Here is a 22,461-nt window from a genome sequence, read left to right on the forward strand (position 1 = left end):
GAGCTTCTTTCCATGGGATGTCAGATAGGAAGATAGCATTTGCTCTGACAGCAGCAGAAACTTGGTACAGTTGACATTTGTTCCTATTCTAATGTAACTTGGCATGAGGTATTTTTAACCACTACCTCTTACGATGTTTGCACAGATCATTCTCTGCTTTCTTTATTCTTTAGTCCATCTCCAAACTACAGTCACGTGCTAAGAAGGCTCTCGATGTTGCCCTGATGAAGCCTTGATCAGTCCATCACTGTATCAATTTTATAGGACCACTGAAACATTCAGTCTGATCAGCCTCAAATACACAGTAATCAATTATACCTAAATGTCATATTCATTTCAGTATCCCCCAGTTTGTGTTTTGTTTTCCTTTAGGTGTACTTTCTCTTGAGTAGAAGTACCTCACATATACCGAGGTTGTAACTGGAACTAGTTAACAGCTGCAGAGCAGTGTGCTTATTCGAGAAATCAGCGAGATACACGTGTTTAATTCTAAGCATATGCTTAAATCCCCGAGAAATCAATGGTCCCTGCTGAGAGCAGTGATTTTAGTGTGCTTTATTCTTTCATTACATTACCTTTCTTTTTCAGTTTTCCAAAGCTTCTCACAATCTCATGAACAACAGCTGCCCCACTCTGAGGATCAATGCCACCAAATACCCACGAGTCGCGGTGGCCTCCCAGGATGACATATCTGTCTAGAGAAATTAATTATGGAGGTTTACTTAGAAAATCTTTTTCCTTCCCTAGAGATGTTAATTGGAAGTCCTTTCTAATTTTCCATGTAGGTATCAGGCAACAAAGCCTAATAGTTTATAATATACACAACAGAAAACAAAAGACATTTTAAGTCTCCAAAGACATTTTTCTGCAGTTTCAGCCAGTGGTAAAGAATTTGTCAAACACAATAACTTGATCCCATAAGACTTAAAACCTCCTTAATTCCACAATGTGACTTCTATTATTAGAAATACTGCAGCTTTCCACTGAAGATAGAAGCATCTTTCCATATTTTGCAATAGTTTCATGGTAAAGCTGATCCACTAATTATATTTGTACAACACGCCAACATTAAGGTGTGCTGACTGTGGTATTTCTCTGAAAATATATATAGTCAATCCTAAAAAGGGCTGTCCAAATCATGACAGAGATGTGATTAATAAGATCAAAGTCAGACTAGATCTCTGTACTACTATAAGATGGTTAACAGTTGTGTTTCAGGCAACAGGGAAGTGCTGCAGTTACAAGTTAAATGATCTTATCATCATCCTAGGGTTGTCTATATATTTGGTTTTTAAGAGTCTAAAATCACACTGGTTACAAGACACTGTAAGACAGCCAAGAAAACAAAGACAACCAAAAAAAGCCCAAAAAAAGTGGTGGATACAGTGTCTTCAGATGGAATGCAAAATCCATTCCTGTGTTAGTAGGGAAGAATATCCACTTAATATTCTTCCAATTGCAAAGTTACTTGCTTGAAGACAAATATTTTTGTCTTGGTTATGACCCCCTCTTGAAAATCAGCATTTACAGTGAAAGTGCTGACATACCCTGAACCATACGAAAGCTGGTGCAATAAATATTTCAACACCAATGATCATGTCGTGCAATATTTCAGAGAAAACTATGTTCCTCATTTCCCCCTTGTAACTGTGAAGTGCATACAGAGGTCACTGCACGCTCCCATTGCAGTGAAGACAAATGACTTTACCTGGTTCCGCTGTGCCTCTGATGGTACCAATCACATTGTAAATCCTTGTTATTTCGTTGTGGCTATGAATGTGCATTTTCACCTGTCTGGTGTATTGGAAAGAAAATCCAAAGAGAAAATCCATTAGATTAGATACTAAAACATGTTGACACCTTGCAAAAGTGTACAATATAAATTGTAAGGAAAGCGTTTTGGCCAAATTTACCCTCCATTAAACCAAAGTAAATCTGAAACGATTTCTGTGTAGTTTTTTCTGGTTTTACACTTTTGCAACTGAGAAGAGCATTTAGCCCTTGAAAGCTATTTACTGTTATTGATGTCAATAAGATTTATACTGGTAACAGGCTCAGAATTTCAAATTCAAAGATTTTTTGCTAGCAAATTTTTAAATTTAAAAGAGCGAAAGAAAAATGAAAACCATCTAATGTTAAAAAGGTAAATGGTTCTAATCATTTAGAGGTTGGTGCAAATCAGAACTGACTCCAGCATAATCAATACTGATGTGGCACTTCAGGCAGCAGAAAATCAGACAGCCTGAACTGCATCAGAAGACTTTGTTTATCTACAACACAGCTGGAGGTGCAACAACTCATCCTCAAGGGTTGTCTGTATATTTTTCAGAAAGAATTTTTCATGTGGTATGACTAAGACATAGGGAAAACGTCAAATGGTTCACATGAAGTCAGTACAATAGCTCAGCCAATATTGAAACACCTGGACTTTAGTCCTAACCTGAAATTACTAATCAGTTTTAAAACAACTGAAGCAATAAAAATGACATTGTAGTTAAAGCTTTTTTCCTGGAGAACCGGACTTGTAGGTTGATACTGTTTCATATAAGGCAATAGATAAGACCAGAAGCTGGACCCACCTGAATTTAAAAGAGACAACAAATTCAGTTCTCAAAAAAATAATCAGTCTCATCAATAGTTTATCAAAGGCTAGATGCCTTTCAAATGAAAGTGTTTCAAGACTAGCTGGAAACTAAAACAATTCAGTCACATCCATCCAATCAAGATGTAAATATACTGAAGCTTTGCACCGACCGCATTTCAGCCCAGGAAATGGTCACAATCAAAGGAATGATGCAAATAACCCCAACTACTCTACTTTTGGTCAAATTCTATTGCTCTACCTGTTTTTCTCTGATTCCAAGCATGCTTTCCTTACAAACCAAAACTGACCTTGTAGAATAATTTGTTGTGAAACCAGGACCAACATTGTAAGACACATTCAAATTTCCTTTCCAGCTACTATGCGGTGGTGCGTATCCTCCCATATTACTATTATGAGGAAAAAAAAATCATTATTAGTTACAGACATTTTAAAATAGCACCAAACACAAATGAGGAACCAAGAACCACACTTTGTTAGGTCCCATGCACAAAGACCACAGTGATGGTCTTTGTCTTAGACAATTCATACTACAAGCTTCCACAGAAGAATAATCTGTCTTTTTAGCTACATTAATACTAGTAAATTAATACAGAGGAATAGTCCTGGGCATTGAGATCAGCTTGAAATAGCCTACAGCTATCATGGAAAACAGTGTTGGCCTCTGAAGGTTTTGCATACAAACTGCCTCTTGTAAAATGGTCCCTGGAACTTTCTACTGCCTTGAACTATATTTGCATTTGAATTAGCAGAGTAACTTGGACCATTCTAACAGTTTAACAGCACAGACAGTTGTCTTCCAGTGCCTGTCCCTGGACACTGTTTAATCTGGTAGCATAGACAGAGTTGATGTGTTCAAAGATGTCTAAAATTAGAGAAACGTGATCAGTCCAAGTCACGTGTTCTTGTTCCATTGTCAAAGGTGAGATATTTTTTCTCAGGTAACACAACTGGAAATGCAGTAATTCAGTGGATCACAATCACCCATAATTATTCACCTATTCTAAAGGATTTATATTTTTGACATGAACTTGTGAGAAACATAAAAAAAGTATGAAAAAGTATGCTGGATGGTCTAGTTTTTATTAGGTAAAACAGATTTATTGTAAATGAAAGCATGTTCTTTACATGCATACTTCAGTCAAGCTTTATTCTGCAGAGCACTTCAGCATGTCTTCAAGTCCTCGGTATATTTTTATATAAAAATATGATAGTCGGAATAACTAGAAGTTATGACTTCTCAAGCCAAAAGTGAACACAAGGACCCAGTATTTTTAGAGGATTTAGATTTCATTCATAATTATTAAAACCAAGTTCTAGATTTATTTACAACTTATTGAAGAGAAATATCTTGCTACATCATATTTATACATATTAATCACCTCTAATAGTTGGCAATGGAAAAAAGAGGGCTTTTAACCTATACCTTTATCATTATGACCTGTTATCCTCATAACAGTGATGACTAAAGTTTTAAAGAAAAGACAATCTGGAGATACATTAGACCACAGAAGTTTGGAAGGAAACAGGAAAAACACTAGAACACTTTTAATGAACATCAGGTATGCAAAAACACCAAAGACAGTAAAATTCTGCCTCATATAAAAATAAATGGCTTCAATACTTCACAGGAAACCTGCATAGAGAACCAAGACAGAAATTTTTTTTTGTTTTTTACTCAATATTCAAACAGAGGCATCAAACAGAGCAGAATGATTGCTCATGTAATTTAGAGGTAAAATTCCTGTACAAATACACATGCAAGATTATGTCCACTTCTTGCCCTAAACACTTAGCCATGGTACTATTGCCAACCCCGGCATTTCCTGCTCAGTATCCCAACAGCTGATACACATGATTACTGCTACATTTTTAGGGGAATGATACACTTGCCAACTCAATCACATCTTAGTTTTTTCAGAGAACTCACTTGATTTGTTAAGATAATCATGAATTTTAATACTGTCCTCTGGCAAGCTGGTAGCCTGTCTTCACGTCACTTGCATATTTAGTAAGCATACTTGCTTACACGTAAATGTCTAATAATTAGTTCGCTAGCATAATTTTATTTTTGTGCAACATAATACACCTGATGAGAGAAAGCACATGCCTTCATTTAACAGAGGACAGTACAGACACTGTCCCATCAAACATGCATGGCAAGTATTTCCCTGGACAAATGAATGACTTCTTCCAGCTCAATTTGTGCTGACTAGAGGCAAACTTCCCCATCACTCAGGGACCACTCTTCTTGAGGTGACTGCCTCCCTCAGATATGCTGGCTCAAGTGCTGACATGAATGGTTCTTAACATTTCAGTCAAATGACTTCATTTGTGGTCTTCTTCATAAGACAGGTATCATGCCATCCTCAAAAATTTTTGCCTTTATTCAAACTGAGAGGCACTTTATAATTTTGGTATACTTCACTGATCATGATATATCACAAATGATCCTTTCCAGATCACTCTGCACATATCTCATACATAGTAACAGATAACACGCTTTCCTCCTACAGGGAACCTAATGACAAACAAACATAGACTACCTCACGAGCTACAGTAGAAGCACAGGGCAAAAGTCTTTTCCCTTTCTTTTCAAATACTCTCATAACTTTCAAAAAACAGCCTGCTTAAAATTCCTCATGTCTCCCATACACTTACCGCAGTAATGACTCAGCATCATGATAGCCAATGGGATGAACCGGAATTTTGGGGAGACCTACACCACTGGCTTTGTCTAATCGGTAGGTGTATTCTGAAAGCAAAAGGCAGATATTTTCATATTTACAACTCTCAGAAGGAATCTGTACAGTTCATAGCACAGTCCTAACACTGGAGTCAGGGATATACATCTCACTTTTCTCAAAGTTGGGCTGACATTTCTTCAGCGATTTCATTCTTCTTGATTTACCAACATGTTTTCAGAGAGACACTAACAAAGGTTCCCCCATAGTGTCTGTAGTCATGCATTTAGAGCTGGCTGGAAAATTTAAAATTGTTAATTTTTTGTATTGAAATGCTTTTAGATAGAAATATTTCTCTCCATGGGAAATGACTTCAGACTAAGCCACAGATAAAGAGCAAAGAGGGAGCCCATAGTCTGATGTTTGGAACTAAAAAAGATGCAGATAAAATCTTATAGACTGGGCTACTGAATATTCTGTTTTGCCATTTTCATGAACAAAATGAAGTCTAGGTTTTGTTCTGACAAATCTCAAATAAAAATCATCCTCTGTTTTTTACAAATGAGAATCGTAATTTTCACAATGTGGACAAAATTTGATGTTTGCAAGCCAGCAGGTATGGAATAGTTTCCTCTTTAATACAACATTCACAGGGACCCTTGTTGAGGGAAGCAGACAGGGATTCATCTATGAGACCACTGATTCTAGCATGGGGAACCAGAAATCTTCCTCATGGTCTGCTCCTGCCATGCTGTCGCTGTGAACACGTATCCTCTTCCAGCTCAATTTGTGCTGACTAGAGGCAACTTTCCCCATCACTCAGGGACTACTCTTCTTGAGGTGACTGCCTCCCTCAGATATGCTGGCTCCAGTGCTGACATGAATGGTTCTTAACATTTCAGTCAAAATGGTCTGAGTTAGGTGCTAAATGAAACAGCTTAGGCAGAGCTCAAATAAGCAGCTGAGGAAGCATAAGGTGAAGATGATGAAACAGTGGGGAATGGTAATCTTCTCAGAGGCCTCAGCTGCAGCCAGGTGACATGAGTCCCAGCATGAAGGAAGTCAGCATTGCCAGCAGGGACTCTGCTGGAGGGAAAGCAGCCCAAATCCTGCAGAACAGAGAACTGCAAAAGCAAAGAAATGTGTGAGCTGTGCAGGCTGGCTCCTTGCTGACTTACTGATGAGAAGCAGAAAGAAAAGACTAGGGCTTCAGCTGTTGAATACTTGTGTCATGATCTCTGGGCTAACTTGGGTATGTCTGTGAAGTTAAGCAGTCCAGCAGTGCATGCTGTGGCTCCCTTAGCATCCCCTCACTTTCTCTCATGCACCATTTACAGAACTGGCCTACGTGAAGCCCAAAGCTGCCTCTTTTTAGCAACAGAAAGACCAAGAAAACATTTTTGGTTTTGTTCCAAGGGAAAGAATATCCACATTATCTATTCCCCTCTTTCCTGAAGCCAGACCTTCAGAGCGTGACTCCTCTAACGTCACTCACCTTTTGCAGGATAACCCGGTGTCAAGGGATCCCCTGCACCATTGAGGTTTAGCACATTCCCACGCTGGGCTCCTCCACCTGGAAGATTCCAGCCATCTGGATAAGCATCTACTCCTGGGGCGCAGTAGTCAGCAGGGTCAGAGTACAGAATAACTCCCTTGGCACCTGCCAGTTCAGCATTCTTTACCTGCAAAGCACATCTCCAGTCCCTATCCAATCCTTTATAGCTTGACACCAGAGTTCAAGGGTCAAAGTATTATAAATTACACTGATTATTCCTCAGGGCTTTTTACAGTGTTTGGGCTAAGTAAAGGCCCCATTACTGTCTCCTATCATAAAATTTCCTGAAAATATATATGCAGATATCAGGTTCCATATGAAAGTAAGAGGTTTGCTGTTGCTTTGAATTTTAGTTAGGAGACAACTGCAGTGACATAGAAAACATCCTTCACAGTATTACTACATAACCTGAGTTTGTATTCTGTCATCCAAATCAATACAATCAACTGGCTATTGAAATGTATACATTGTGGATGGAAAAAAACACATCACATTGATGTAACCTTATCTTTCAGTTAGTCATGTATTTACCTTATTTACCAAAAGATCTCCTGAATGTATCCCAGGGTTCATTCCACACAGGAAGATTATTACTGGAGAGCTTGAAACTGGTTTTGGCTGTGAACAAGATTAACTCCAAAGAGTGTGTATCCTAGGCTTATTATGGCAGAAAGGTTGACCTGCATGCTGTTTTGATTAAAAAAGGTGTTCTCATGCAACTCTATTATTGTATAATACTGGTTGGTAGAAAGTGAGAGAGAGAAAATATACGTCATTCTGACATCCCTATCTATTTTGCTACTAGATATGACATTGATGTACAGTGACTGAGTGACAACTAATACTCAACAGGTTTAAATTTGAGTATTTTAATTCAGAAACACCGTAGCTTTTTTTAGGAAATACAGTACTTGCCTTCGTCATCTATCCTATTCTTGCACACCATTAGGAAGTGAGAAAATGACAGTACAGTTCTCCACATTTTATACAGGCTACCAAATTCTTCAGTATATAAACAGCCATTAGAAATACGACCGTAAGAACGAACATATTATCCCTCTGTGTCAACGAGAGCATGTAAGTTCCAAACCATGGGCAACTGCCCCTCTAGACATTAGTAACCCGAAGGTGTTTGTATTTCATTTTAAGAAAAGATTCACAGACAGCAATACCTTCTTCAATTTTTAAGTTTCTTCCATTCAGATAGTATCCTTAAGAGTGGTAAACAATTCAGTGAAAATACTATCTGACCCAGAATGTGAGTAACATGTCACTTTTCACTGGTGAAAATGGTATGTACGTAAACCAGAGAGTTACCCACTTAAAAGGTCACAGGAGATTAATCAACTGCATATAGTAAGAGTTGGCATTTCAATGAGGAGATGCGTGTTTGATACCCTTAGGTAACTGAGAAATACAAATTATAGTCCTGCCCAAATTAGGGTCAAACTAATTTTCGTACAAGAGCCAAACAGACTTAAAATAGACTGTCTTCTTACATCCCTATTGAGGAAATAACTTGAGTGTATGCCTGAAGTATGCACATGATTATGTCCCTTCCCATGAGGCCATGGAAATCTGCAGAAATTTGTAGTTTAAAAATATTTATATGATAGGGACATAGAATAAACAAATACAGTACTTAAAATAACGTCCATGTAGTTACAGTCTCTGCCTGGTGTACAGAAACCATTATAAAGAAACACAGCTGAACCAATAGGGAAGAACAGTCTAGTTCAGAGTGTATTACTCAAGAATGTTAGAAATATTTTGGAACAATGTATAGTATGCAAATGAGTATAAAAATACATAACATTTTCCAACTTACTTTTATCCTATATATGTATTATATATATAACAAATACATATTATATCTTCTACTAACGAATCATCTTTGAACACAGCTCCATGAAAACTGAGTTACGCTAGAATCTCCAGAACACTTCAGGTAAGTGATTCAGTCTCTTGAAATCATCTGAAGGACAGCACAAGTAACATTTTTATACAGAGGCATTACCTTATTTCCTCTGAAGATCTTCCCATATCTGGCAATAACAATCTTTCCTGTACAGTTAATTCCCATTTCACGTTCTAGCTTAAAGAAGTCCTCGGTGCGGCCATAATTCACGTACACTAACTCACCCTGATAGAAAGAGGTAAAATTTGAAACAAGAATGTTAATGAGCATGTCAAAACGAGGATGTGATCTAGTAAGAGAATAAGCTGAGAACAATGAGCTCCGGGATTGGCTCTGGTATGAATTCTTCTTGATCATGAGACATTTAGGTAGGCAAGTGATTTCTAATGAATTTAGACTCCTACCATCCAAAGCTGCCACACTTTGTCCACAATGGAAAATGTTAAGGTATGACTTCTGAAAGAGTAAGTGCTCAGAGTACGGCATTTACTTCTATTTGTAGTCTGTTTAAGCTGTAGTCAGTCTGGGAAAGCTGGAGATATTTTGGAGCCAGGCACCACAGTACATATCAATTGGATTTTATGCAGTAGAATGAATGATGCCAATAGCCTATGAAATTCTCAGGACTCAATTCTTATTCAATACAGCAGAAGCTACAGGTGGTTGACTGTCAAAATAAATATACCTTGCACATGAATAAAGTATTCTTCATTACTGTGTTTCAACCATGTTATTCAATAACTGGTGCATGATTCATCTTCCTTAATGTCAGCTACCTAAAAGCTGTGTGCATTGTCTAAGAAGGTCCTGTAGTGCACTCCATAGCCAGTGAAGAGTGGGGAAGTTCTCTGAGAACTCACCCTTTCCAGGAGAATTCCCCCAAATCTGTTTCAAACACCTACTTTAGGATGGAATAAATTGGCCTCTGGATATATCTCTCATTGATTATACCTCAAAGACTGTTTTAGAGTAAATGCCTATAAAAAGCCTCAAAGGCTGGTTTAGGGAAGTTGCCTACAATTTCAGACAACCAAAATTAGGCAGGAAAATTAGAAGGTGCAGGAAAAAGTAATAGTGCTAGCAACGCCAAACTGTATTTCCACAACTCCCTGACTATAGCACTCACCCAGAAAATGTGTGAGCTGTGTTCTTGGCCTCGCTCAGTATGAAGAACTTTGACCATTTCTCCCACTTTCCAGGAAGGTGGCCTACTCGTGAGGCTATAGTTAGCCTGGGATGCAGGTATTTTACAGACTTCTCCCTTCATTGAACTTGGAGCTTTATGCAGGAATCATTCGTAAAATTAATGAGCAGAAAGAGAACCTATGACTGATGATTGCACTTGGCAAGTTCCAAATATCTCTCTCCACAGCTTAGTTCTGGTTTTTAATAGAACGCTTTTTAACATAAAATACATAAACAGGCCTGGAAGAACTCAGAAGAGCCCTGAACCCACTGAGTATTCCCACTGCTGAGCTCTATACATGCTCCCTCCTGTACTGTTTGCTGTGCAGGTGCTGACAACTGCTTACTGGAGAATGCTATTGCCAACAGCACTAGCTAGGTAGCTGGAGTTTTTGTCAAAGTATTATGTAATAAGGTGAACATAAGTATATTTTGAAAAGTCAATCTGCCTTTTAGGTATTGTTCTTTTCAAAACCAAAGTTCTTATATTTAATTAAAATAAAAAAAATTTTCTAAAGAAGGAAGCTGCAGCTTCTTAAACTTGTTTTTATTATTCCCTATATCCTATCACTTACTGTAGCTCTCCATAAACCAAATATAGCAGTGAGGTTATTCTGCCTTTCTTTGGGGATATTATGTTATGATACAAAGTCAGAACCCATGAATTTTACCTTACATTATGTTCCAAAATTCCCACTGCAATTCTTGAAACACTAAAAGCTCTCATATCCTAAGGTACAGACTAAGTGCCTGGTTCTCCAGCTTTCTTTGAGTACCTGAGGCAAACGAATACAGGATATCTTTTGTTTTCTGGACTTACACAGCTTATTAACGAATTTCAGAAAGCACATTAATACTGGGCTGTGTGAGTAAAAGCATTGTTAGCAGGTTTCAAAATCAGTTCCAATTTTAAAGCAGAGATTGGACCAGGTGACCTCCAGAGGGCCGTGCCAACCTATATTATTCTATGTATAGACAGGAAAGATATTGAGAACAACAAAAAAAAAAATCCTAATCTTACAACATATTAATTGAAACCAGTAATGATCATAGGATAGAAAACTCCTGTTACACAGGCCAGCTTTATAAAAGACAGTCTGTCAGCTGGTACCATCTGTACAAGATAGAAAGGATTAGCGTTAAGCTCAGATCACAGCAACACTTTTACCGCCAGCTAGAAATGCTAGCAAAAGCCATTTTCAAGTATAATGTACACTGTGCAGTTACACCTGTCAGTGCAAGCCTTGGGCAAGCAGTGTTTTGAAAATTAGATTGTTCATTTGTCTATGCAAATGTAACAGTCTTATTTATTCACCAAGATGGGAAAAAATGATGCATAGTCACAGAAATATCTGGAGAAGCTTATAGCAGCTGACGACATTAAAGATTTATTACCATATTTTTTAAGGAAAAAGTTTTTCCAGTTCTGACTCAAACTGGAGAAAAAAATTTAACCTATATGTATGACTGCTTAATTTGAACATTGCTCCATCACAAAACTCCCAAGAACATCAGGACATCTTTCCTACTGGTGATACGTCAGGTTTTGAACTAAAGCCTAAGACCTAGGAATTTCACATTACTCTGTATCGCTCTATGCTATTCTATGCTATGCTATGCTACACTACACTATGCTATTCCATCTTTTCTATTTCTATTATTTCTACTTCTGTTCCTACTTCTATTTCTGTTTCTCTTTCTATTTCTATTTCTTTTACTATTCTACTATGTTACCTCAGGCATTCCTTGGGCTGCAAACGCACTGTAGGGTGGCACCACATCTCTAACAGCCTCATATCCTGGAGGAGGAGGCTCAGATAATGATGTGTTGAAAATCTAGTGGGAAAGAAGAAAAGATAAAAAGTAAACAAGACAATATGGAAAAGAAGTACTGCCTATTCAGGTACATTTCACATGCATTTGCAGTTTAAAGGTTTAGAACTCTAAATGAGGAGTGGCCAAAACTTTAGCAAGCACTGGGCATCCTTTTCAGTACGCAGGTTCAATGTGTGATCTTGCAAATCCCATCTCCACTCTTCACACAGAATCCTGCTTAAATGAACACAGGGTCCCTTAAGGTGGTCTCAGTACAGCAGATATGAGCAGGTTAGATCATAATGGTAAAAAATGCTTGCATTCTGCTCATCCCTGGAGCTTCTATGAGCACTAGAACTGCTCTCTGATGAACTGATGTTACTTGTGATAGTACATCTTGAGGCCTAAACTTCAAGAAACTGAATTCAGCACAATCACCAATACTGTATAATGAAATGAATCAATGTAAATAATGATGCTGACCACGGTTGCTTTCCTCTTTCTAAATAACAGAATAATTTTAAAACAATTACATGTCAGTATGCTATATGAATCTGGGTAATTATTAGTATTCCTAGCACATACATTAAGAGACAAAGATACAAAACATAAAAGCAAACTGGAACCCCTCATTTCCCTGAGCTTTGGATCAGGCCCAACATCATTAACAAAGCAGAGGATAGCTTTCCTTCCCAGGCTTCCCAGGTGTATGAAGGTGATTTTGTTCCCTAGCTGCAAAAACTGGTTTTCCGTACCTCATTTCCATGCTCATCAATTATTGAGATGTAGTTGGGCTTAGTGTCATCAGGGTAAGAGAGCAAGACATCATAATGAACCAACTGAACAGAATCCAAACCAAATTCCTTCCATTCAGCTTGGACTTGCTGCGCCAGATGCAGATTCTCCTTTGTTCCTGCTAGGTGAGGAAGCTGTGTAAAATTGCTGAAGAAAAAGAAGCAATGAGTCAGGATCAGGCATTGCAGCTCACAATCCGAACTCTTCTTAGCCTAGATGGAAATAAACCCCCTAGAGATGACTAGATGTACCCAGGCCAAATAAGGACCCACACTCCTCTGCATCTATGCTTTTGCCTGTCTTATACCTAAGTTGAGGTAAATGCTTTCAGTCTGTCCTGAGTTATCACAGCTGTTTGTATCTTACTCACAGTGTGGCTTAGCAAGAATGGCATGATGACATCAACTATGGGGTCTTGTCCTTGCTTTACTCCTTGTGTTCTGGGTGACCTTAGGCCAACCACTTCTATGCATAATGAGACTGACCTTCCTTGTGAAGTGATAAAAGAATTGAGTATAATTATCTCTGTGTATTCAATTTAGAAATGTGCACAATTACTCTGATCCCTACATTTAACTAACTGGATATTCTCCTTGGATCCTACTATTTTAATTAATTTTGGCACAAATACTGATTTATCCAAAAGTTCACTTTGAGCGTGTCTTGTTGGCAAATGAGAGCGAGTGAGTTCACAGCAGCTTACAAACGAAGAACAGCAAATCTCAACAGCTTGTGACTTAAAAGTCATGCAGCGTGAATAGCAAACAATGACAATACCATCAATAGTGAGCAACCCATTGTCTGGAAAAAAAATTGCCCAGACCATTGAGAAAGCCCAGTGGTAAAGTGAGCTGAAGAAACTCCCAGCTGAATGAGGTTGTCATCATGATGTCCTCATCCTGTCATATGATCATGCCATCAACATGCCACAGAAGCATGGGTCGCACCAGCTGGTTGGTGTTAAGGAAGGAAATTGGATCTTCAATAAGGAAAGGGTATAAAATTGGGAAAAATTTTAGTTCTTGAGTTCCAGTGAGAACAAAGCCATCAAACAAAGCACTTTGAAAGAACTGTACACTTCTGCTTTTGTATCAAATGCTGATAGATAAAACCATGTTTCTCTGATGATGTCAACATATAGTACCAACACTGTACTAAAAGTCCCTGTTTCAATGACAGTACCATTTTCTGGATGACATACTGAACCAAAAGCACAGTTATGTGTTATTGTTAGAGCCAAAGGCTGTTTTCTGTAAGAGGCAGGAATGTTTAAGTCTCATGTTTTCATTAATATTTGACTTATGCAATAACATTCTGCTGTTTTATATTCCCATTTAACTGGATATTGTGTTTTTCTTCATTTCCTCTTCTAATCTCTTGACTGCCTGCACTGGTAGTTCTGAGTAGTGACTAAATAGCTGCCATATTTCACCACAGAACTGGCTGCATGACAGTAAATGAGGTACAATGTTTCCTGTTGGCGTAGAGACAGGGAGTTTAGATGGCAGAAAGCAGTCCTTTCACAGAGCTGTATAACAACAGTTGACTTTGTAGGAGCCAAAACACAGGTTAAGATTGTAAAAAATCCTAAGTCTTCAGTTTTCAATGTTTATATAGTCCAGGACATGGCTGTTATGTAGTAAAGGGAATGTACTTTCCAGCTAATTTATTTGCAATAGTCTGTGGCAAGTGCACTTAAATGAGTGAGATTGCCACGATCTTATAAACTGAAAATCTTTCTTTAGTAATTTAGTTTTCTAGCAAGATACAACTTCATGCTATTTAATCAGGCTGGGAATTTAAGGCAAATCTGAATTTGTTGATTACTCCTAAAATAACTGATACTCTAACATCTTCTTTAGACAGAAAGTAAATTTCTATCAATAGACTACGACTTCTGGTCTATTATTGACTGGAATAAATACAGCTTTTAACAAATACTACACTCTCTTAAGAGAAAAATAATCTGTTTACAAGATCCCTAAAATAAACAAATAATAGTGCATCGGCTTCCTTTCATTTGAAGTTTCTAAATTACAGAAGTTAAGAAATGAATTACAGTAATTAAACTGTACTAGATTTTAAAAAATCTATATTGTCATCTTCCATTGTTTGACTTTTCAGGAACAAATGTTAGCAGCTTTGCTTTTAGGATTTAATAAAAGAAATAAGAGTACATTTAAAATCAACTAATTGAAGTACTAAAGGGTAGGTTAGAGGAAAAAATATTGAAAAAAAAAAATATGGTCTTAAAAAGACTCGAAAGCTTTGAGAGTATTAGATTTATTATAAGCAGTGTAATGTACCATAAGCTGACTAGCTGGTATCTACTGTCTGTTCTAGCTATTCACTGTGCACAGGGAGAGAGCTTGGAAACATATCTTTCTTCATGAAAGCGAGTACAAGGTTGGAATGGTGACAGATTAACACATAACTTTGGTCACAGCATGACACAGTGTGAAAGGAGAGTAGCAATAGGTATAAAGGCCTAAGCTACAGGAAAAACTAAAGGTCTGAACACTGGTATGATTTTTTTTCTTTAACATTAATGTACTCCACTACTTTCCATTTAATCTCTCCTGATTTAAGTTCATTCATACAGCCTAATTTGAAGTGAATGATTTATCCATAAAAAAGAGTGTAAGATAAATGCTGTAGATGAAACAGGACACATAAGAGAAAGGCTGAACCTCTACATCATTGTACAACCATTCACCAAAGGCTGAGCAAGAGCTTGGCCAATTTTTAATTACTTTAAGTACTAAGATTACTGATGACAACTCAAATGTTTCCAACACAAACAAGACTGAGAGGAGCTGAGATGGACTGTTTTGTCAATCACAGCTCACTGGGACACATTAGATAAAACCTATGGCCGAGAACCTGCACACCATCCTCTGGTGGCATCCTTGTGCTGGTTCCTGCTTGGATTTTTTTTTTTTTTTTGACTGATTAGTCTACGCATTGCTTACTAAAGAAACTGCTTGATGTTTCCAGCTTTCATTTCAGCCATAAACACTGCCTTCATCTCATCATGAGAACTCACAGATGTCTTGTTTTCTGTAGGTTTTGCAAACCAGCCTGTAGAACACACCAAAACACAACAGTAAAAACACCAGAGCAATATTGCCATGACACACACCATCTCTCTTTGGTATCACCATAAGATTTTCACTGTGTATTTTACAATTGTTTTTATCTCAGCACAGACAAGCAGTCACAACTTAATGCAGGCTGCACGGTGATGGCAGTGGCAGTCCCCTCCATATTAAGAGAACTTATTTACCTAGGCAGATACTGACGGGAATAAAATATTATATTTATTCATCACAGTTATTTTACTGTACATGCTAAGGAGACATATCTATCTTCCTTTAGCACCAGAACATCACGCTGTCAGTCATGTCAGCCATATCAGTCACCTCAGTAATAAGCCAGCAGCTTTATAAAAAAAGCACAGAAACACAGACACCCTTTGTAAGGAACAGATGTCTTGTAACTCTTTTCTCACTCTGGTCTGTCTGGCTCTTGTTCTGGAATCCTTCCCTTACTGTGCAGGCATTACCAGAGTAAGCGATGAGAGGAACACCTGGCTAGAAAGAAAACGTTTCTGACATCTGTTTTTAAGTCAGAGACTGGACACGTTCAGTGCAAATACAACAGCAGTTACATGGGTAGCGCAAATGAGAGAACCGGTGGGAAGCAGAGAGCAGGTAACAAGCTGGCACCGGCGAGGCACTGGTCATGGCACAGCAAAGAGACTAATGAAACATGAGAGACTAATTCAGTCAGGGGTTCCCGATGGCACAAACCCCAACTACATACCAAAAGACACTGCAAAATACAAATGGCTCTTTTGTTTTCCTTCGTCCCTCAAACTGATCCTGATCTGTCAACCAAAATGGGGGTAAGGAGGGGAAATCCTTTGTGGCAGCAACCCACAGGCCTGCTGCTTGGGCCAGTGGGGAGCTGGGTCATTAAATTAAAGACTATTTCACCCCTCCAGTCAGCACTCCTCCAGCACCGTATTAATCTTCCCCCCTTTCTGGTTTGTGCTGATGCGGTTTCAACAAAGCGGATCAAGGGCTCTGTCTTCTGTCCCCTCCTCACAAACCCAGCGCCTCTTCTCTTGCCCATAGAATAGCTACTTTATTTAAAAGGAAACCGAAAAACAAGTCAAAAAGACACTCTCAATAAAAGATCCCTTCTCCTGCGGAGGAGCCAGAAATCCCAGGAGTCAGTGACTGCACCGGCCTGGCCTGAGGGGTGGAAGGGAAGAAGGTGTGGGCTGGGCCGAGCACGGACTTACCTCGAGCACCCCTGATACAAAGCCCCGGGCACTCGAAACCCGCCCACTCCTTCCCCCCACCCGGCCCTTCCTCGGCCCAGCTCTGAGCCACCTCCCCCGGCTGAAAGAGCCGCAGGAGAGTCCCCCGATCCGAAGGTGGGTTAGTCTGCACTGTACCGATGAGGAACCCGAGGAGGAAGAGCCCCACCGCTGCTCCCAGGACGACAACCCAGAAGCGGCCGCTGGCTGCCCTGGGGCCGATCGGCTCCGTGACGGCGCCGAGCGACGTCCACATGGCTGCCGGCCCCGTCCCAGCCTCTCCGCGCCGCTCCCGGCAGCTTCCGCCCCACCGGCCGAAGTCCTGCCGCGGCCCGGCCCGCCCCGGAGGCGGCAGGGGGAGGGCAGGCGCCGGCCGTCAGTCGCGGCCGCTTCAGCGGTTCTCGCCTCAGCCCGGCCGCCTCACAGGCACCGCCGGCGCCCCCCGTGAGGGCTCCGCTCTCCCCCCGCCGCCCAGGGGTAAGGACCCCCGGCCATTGCGCCCGAGGGAGGCTGGAGATGTTGGAGCCCTCCCGGGTGCCGAAGCCGCTGCCCGGGCGCGGGTTACTCTTGCTGAGGCCTGTCAGTCGATCCGGACGTGCCCAGCTCCCTTCTGCCTTCCCCCTGCTTGTCCTAGATACCCTGCCACTTCGTATTTCTTTTAACTTGCTACAAAGTGCAGTGAGGAGGTAAAGCAATGATTTCGACACCTGTTTTGCCGTGGCTGTTACACACGGGGTTGTGCCATGCTGTCCTCCATACAGCACATGCCAGAGTTGGCAACACCGGCAGGGAAAACGTGAGGGGAAAAAAAAGCAAAAGCCATTATTTTAAGAGAGTTATTTGAAGAAATATTGTACCCCAATACCCAACACTCTCTGACAGGCTATAGAGTCTCTTCGTAGAGAGATGTGGAGGTGGGTTGACTACCACACATCTGTGTGCTCTGTGTTTCTTTCCAGTTTACAGAGGTACAACCCCAAAGAGTGCGGGTGCACCCCAGCTGCTCGTTTAGAATCATAGAATCAGAATCATTTGGGTTGGAAAGGGCTTAAGATCATCAAGTCCAACTGTTAACCTAGCACTGCCAAGTCCAACCACTAAACCATGTCCCTAAGCACCACATCTTTTAAATACCTCCAGGGATGGTGACTCAACCAGTTCCCTGGGCAGCCTAGTCCAGTGCTTGATAACCCTTTCGGTGAAGAAATTTTTCATAATATCCAATCTAAACCTCCCCTGGTGTAACTTGAGGCTGTTTCCTCTTGCTATAGAATCATAGAATCATAGAATGGTTTGGGTTGGAAGGGACCTTAAAGATCATCTAGTTCCAAACTTTGTACACACTTGACTTTGCTGGAGTCTTTTTCAAGCTCTTAAAATCTCCACTGTATGGTTTTGGAAAAACCTCTCCATTCAGTTCAGTCACTTCATTTGGGATGAGGCCGTACCTTTAGGTTCATGAACAGAGAGGAACCTCCAGGACTCTGCATGGATTTCATCCTCAGAACCCTTGCTCAGGTGCCAGCTAGGGACACAGCTGATGTTTAAGACATAAAGTCTGCAGTTATGTTGTGTCCATGTCCACATATAGTATGGGCAGCCTGTTTGCAACAGCAGGTGCAAGCACTGTACAGGACTGCTTCTATTGCACCACACTACTTGCTGATGCAGACAAAAACTAAGTCTAGAATGAATTCCAGACACTGGACTTTGACTGACCTCACCTGCAGAGCCCATTGCACTAGGAAATCGTAGTACAAGACCACTAGATGGGCCCTGTGGAAAGCAGAAGTGTTGGTTGCAAAGGATACACCAATGACACAGCAGTAGCACACTTTGAAATGTTATGAGACAAAAAAACTCCAAATAACCAGACCGATAATAAAAAAATGCCAAAAATAAAAAAAATATTTGTGATACTAGTCTTGTCTCCTGCTTTATACTATCGTACGCAGTCTGGCCCTATTGTGCAAAAGCCCTGCTTTTAATGATACTCTGATCATCCAGGTTTGCTACTTCACCACTACTCACTGATGGAAGCTGAAATCAATGCAGTGTTTAAGTTAAGTGGGCCAAAGGATGGACGTGTCTTCTGGTATTCCTAATAAGATTAATGTGGCCAGGGGCACCTTTGGGCATAGGAAGTTGGAAGAGCTCCTGAATCAGCTAATTTCTGTTTGAAGCACTTGGAAATTAAGTTCATGATGCACCATGAGACTAGATGCTGAGCAAAAGGGTATCTTATCTCTTGATTAATATTCCAGAGGGATTTAATCAATCCACACTTAATCAAGTAAAATAAGATGGAAAGCAACAGTGAGGATACTGGGATGGGAATATAGTCAAAAGTTTGGTGCTGTTCAGTACTCTGAAACTAATTGACCTGCCCACACCACTTAGAAGCTCTGAATTACTGCTTTGAGACATTTTATAAATAGTGTTTCAGCATGCCTGCAGCTTGGACAGGACATTATGACCCTTAAATACACAATAGCAGCAGCCAAAGGGCATAGGAAAGCTTCATTCAAGAACAAATTACAGTTAGGATAAATGCATAAAATGTTGTGCTTGTTCCTATACAGAATTGTATAGGTCAATTTGCAGGCAAAGCCATTTCACTAAACCAAAAATGTTCAATAAATCAAAAGCAGAAAAAGTTAATGGTTCTCCTTTCTCTATGCTTTAGTTGAAAATCTTTTACTAATTGAAGTACTGTAACTTATTTTTCTTATCTCTAAGCTGTGAGGAATATATCAAAAAAATTTTTTTTCAATTTATCCACCTGAGGAAACAAACTCATTGTTTTTTGAGAGGCAAATCTTAGGCAATTTTTTGGTTAGGATTATCCTTTTACATATCATTTATCATGAGACAGTTTTCCTTAGGTCGAATTGAAACCAATTTCATGTGACTATTTTAGGTAGGATCTGTACTTGCAAGGTGTTGAGGAACCTAGTTGTATGTTAAGGTGCTGTTTAAACACAGGTACAATAAGATCAACTTTTGTGCCACTTTCTTTTTATATACCTGCAGGATTACTAGTTTATTCTTTGCTAGCCCTTCATCATGTGAAAATGTCACATCAATTTACTGCAAATAACGCTTACAAATATTTGTGGGGAGGATTCTTGATGTACCTGCTAAATGCATGCTGTGATTTTACTTAGGTTTGGGACTTGGGGAAAGGTGGCGAAAGTTGTCTCAGTGGCAGTTTTTGCAGTAGCCTTTCCTCTGAGGTGATTGGGACAGGCGCTTCCAAACTTTTTTGGTTATAGCATAAAGCGAAGAAGGTGGAACCAGTTATGTCACTTACAACCCACTGGAGGAGCACCCAGTTTAGTGTGGAGATAACATTACTGTAGTGTACGAGGACAGCCTTTACAGCTTGTGTCCTGCTTTCAGCCGAGATAGAGTTAATTTGCTTTCTAGTAGCTGGTATAGTGCTGTGGTTTGGATTTAGGATGAGAATAATGTTGATAACACACTGATGTTTTAGTTGTTGCTAGGTAGTTGTCATGTCTACACAGGACTTTTCAGCTTCTCACACCCTGCCAAGTGCAGAAGAAGCTGGGAGAGCTCAGCCAGGACAGCTGGCCCAGACTGGCCAAAGGGATATTCCCCACCATTTAACGTCATGCTCCGTATGTAACTGGGGAAGCTAGCTGGGAGGTGGGATTGCTGCTTGGAAACAGACTGGGCATTGTGGGGTTTTTTCTTCCGTGTGTGGTGAGCAATTGCATTTGTGCATCAATTACTGTATTTTTTTAATATATATATTTATTTAAATTACTATTTTTATTACTATTATTGTTATTCTAACCTGTCTTTATCTCGACACATGAGGGGTTTTTTTTCCCATTTTCCTCATCATCCCCTTCAGGAGGGAAGGGCGAACAAGTGGCTGCGTGGTGCTTAGTTACCCGCCAGGATTAAACCACGACAGCTTGTCAAATAAAGGTGTGTTTGCTTGTAGCTACCGGTCTTTGTTATAGTTTTAACTGTGAAAGAGTGGATGCTCAAATGCATGGAGTTCTTCTGTGGAATTCGTGACAGGCTGGCTGAGAGCTTATGTGCCAGGGTTCAAGGGGCGGCCAACAAGGGGGCATCATGTGGGTCATCTGCTACTGACTGCTTTGTCAAGACAAGAAAATGGATGAAGCCTTCTTTGAACAACTAGAAGAAGTCTCATGATTACAGGCCCTTCAGCATGGGAGTGGGTAAGCACTAGAACAGTCTGCCCAAAGACGTGGCGTGTAAATTCTTGGAGCTTTTCAAAACACCTGAACAAAGACCTGTGCAACATGATCTAACATGGACGTTATCTCTGCTTTGAGCAGGATTTGGTCTGAATTGACTTCCTGGCATCCCTTCTAACATTTTTCTATGATTTTATGATTTTAATGGAGAGCTGATTGTGGATTAATATGTGGTCTGCTTTGTAAATGTTAAAGTCTGTTTCTCTGTTGCAAATTTGTGATACAGATAGTAAAACGAAAATACTTGCCTAGCTCCCAAGGGTTCTGTAGGATTAAATCACTTATTTTGAAAAAGAGTAAAGAAATTCATGAGTTCCAAGTCTCTATTATGCTATAGAACCACTCACTAATTAAATTTAAAGTGTTTCTAATAGAAGTTATTGTTACACGCCTCATGAGTGAATTAAATTAGATGTATTGTTGTGAAGTATCAATAAAAGAGCAAGAAATGAAACGTAGAAGACTTTTCACCTAGAAAACTTTTCTTACGCTTTATTCTAGCTTAATATTTTCAAACTATTCAAAATACCAGCTGCAAACTTTTTACTCATATAATAGAAGGCATGCAAATAATAAGTAGGATTATAACTCGTGTTTTCCTTTCCCCTTCTATATACTCTTCTCATATTCGCATTAGAAATTGCATAGATAAAACTTTCTCAGGGGCCTAGAAATCATGCTGCTTTTGATTTTCATGTCACTGCAGTGCTTCTGAAACATCCCATTCTGCAAGGTGCCACATATGCCTATGTACTGGAAACAAAACTTGATCTGTCTTTATATCTTTCTCTCTATAGGTCTCTGTATAAAGAAGTCAGAATGCTGCCTCTGCGCCTACATGAAGCACTGAGCGGTGATAAAAGACAATGTAAACAGCACCTCCCTGATTTTAATTTTTGGTAGTCAAGTTTATTAGCTTTTGTGTTGGGTTTGTGCCTTGTCCCTGTGCTGTGCACTTAGAGATCTGTGGAGTATTTACATTGCTGTGATAACATTCCTTCTGCTGAGGTTCTGGTGACTGTCAAAAAAAAAAGCAGCAGTGGTGGGGCTGCTTTCCTAACGTAATGACTCACTCATTTTGTTGTCCTTCTCTCTTCTCAGTTCCTTTTGTATCATCTTTCCTCCTGTCCCAGCTCTTAAAATTCTGCAAGAGAATGAGTTCCTGTGCCCTAGTGAAAATGGTAATGAATTGGCCTTAGTAACTACCTGCTCAGGTGTGCTTTTCTGTTAACTCCCTTCTGTCTTGAATTGTGACATTAGTTACTCTGTCAGAAATAATTATGCTCCTGTCTTCTGGGGCTTGCTAATGAAATGCTGGAACACC

At 39.8% G+C, this 22,461-nt stretch overlaps 1 protein-coding gene across 2 annotated transcripts in view; it reads right to left on the reverse strand.

Moving 5' to 3' along the window:
* LOC129208627 (putative N-acetylated-alpha-linked acidic dipeptidase) overlaps positions 1 to 17,199 on the reverse strand; it is a 28,549-nt gene extending 11,350 nt beyond the window's left edge. For both annotated transcript variants that reach the window (XR_008577867.1, XM_054831661.1), the window contains exons 1-10: positions 17,020 to 17,199; positions 15,527 to 15,635; positions 12,515 to 12,701; positions 11,679 to 11,780; positions 8,859 to 8,984; positions 6,782 to 6,968; positions 5,264 to 5,357; positions 2,893 to 2,991; positions 1,709 to 1,794; positions 576 to 695 (exon numbers count right to left, since the gene is read on the reverse strand). Coding sequence is in view for 1 of the 2 variants with exons in the window: in XM_054831661.1 (XP_054687636.1) it covers positions 576 to 695; positions 1,709 to 1,794; positions 2,893 to 2,991; positions 5,264 to 5,357; positions 6,782 to 6,968; positions 8,859 to 8,984; positions 11,679 to 11,780; positions 12,515 to 12,701; positions 15,527 to 15,635; positions 17,020 to 17,137 (1,228 nt within the window). In the remaining variant the exon portion in view is untranslated. The remainder of the gene's footprint in view (positions 1 to 575; positions 696 to 1,708; positions 1,795 to 2,892; positions 2,992 to 5,263; positions 5,358 to 6,781; positions 6,969 to 8,858; positions 8,985 to 11,678; positions 11,781 to 12,514; positions 12,702 to 15,526; positions 15,636 to 17,019) is intronic.
* Between the last annotated feature and the right edge of the window lie 5,262 nt (positions 17,200 to 22,461).

Source organism: Grus americana, chromosome 1 (assembly GCF_028858705.1).
Source record: "Grus americana isolate bGruAme1 chromosome 1, bGruAme1.mat, whole genome shotgun sequence".
Taxonomy (NCBI): domain Eukaryota; kingdom Metazoa; phylum Chordata; class Aves; order Gruiformes; family Gruidae; genus Grus; species Grus americana.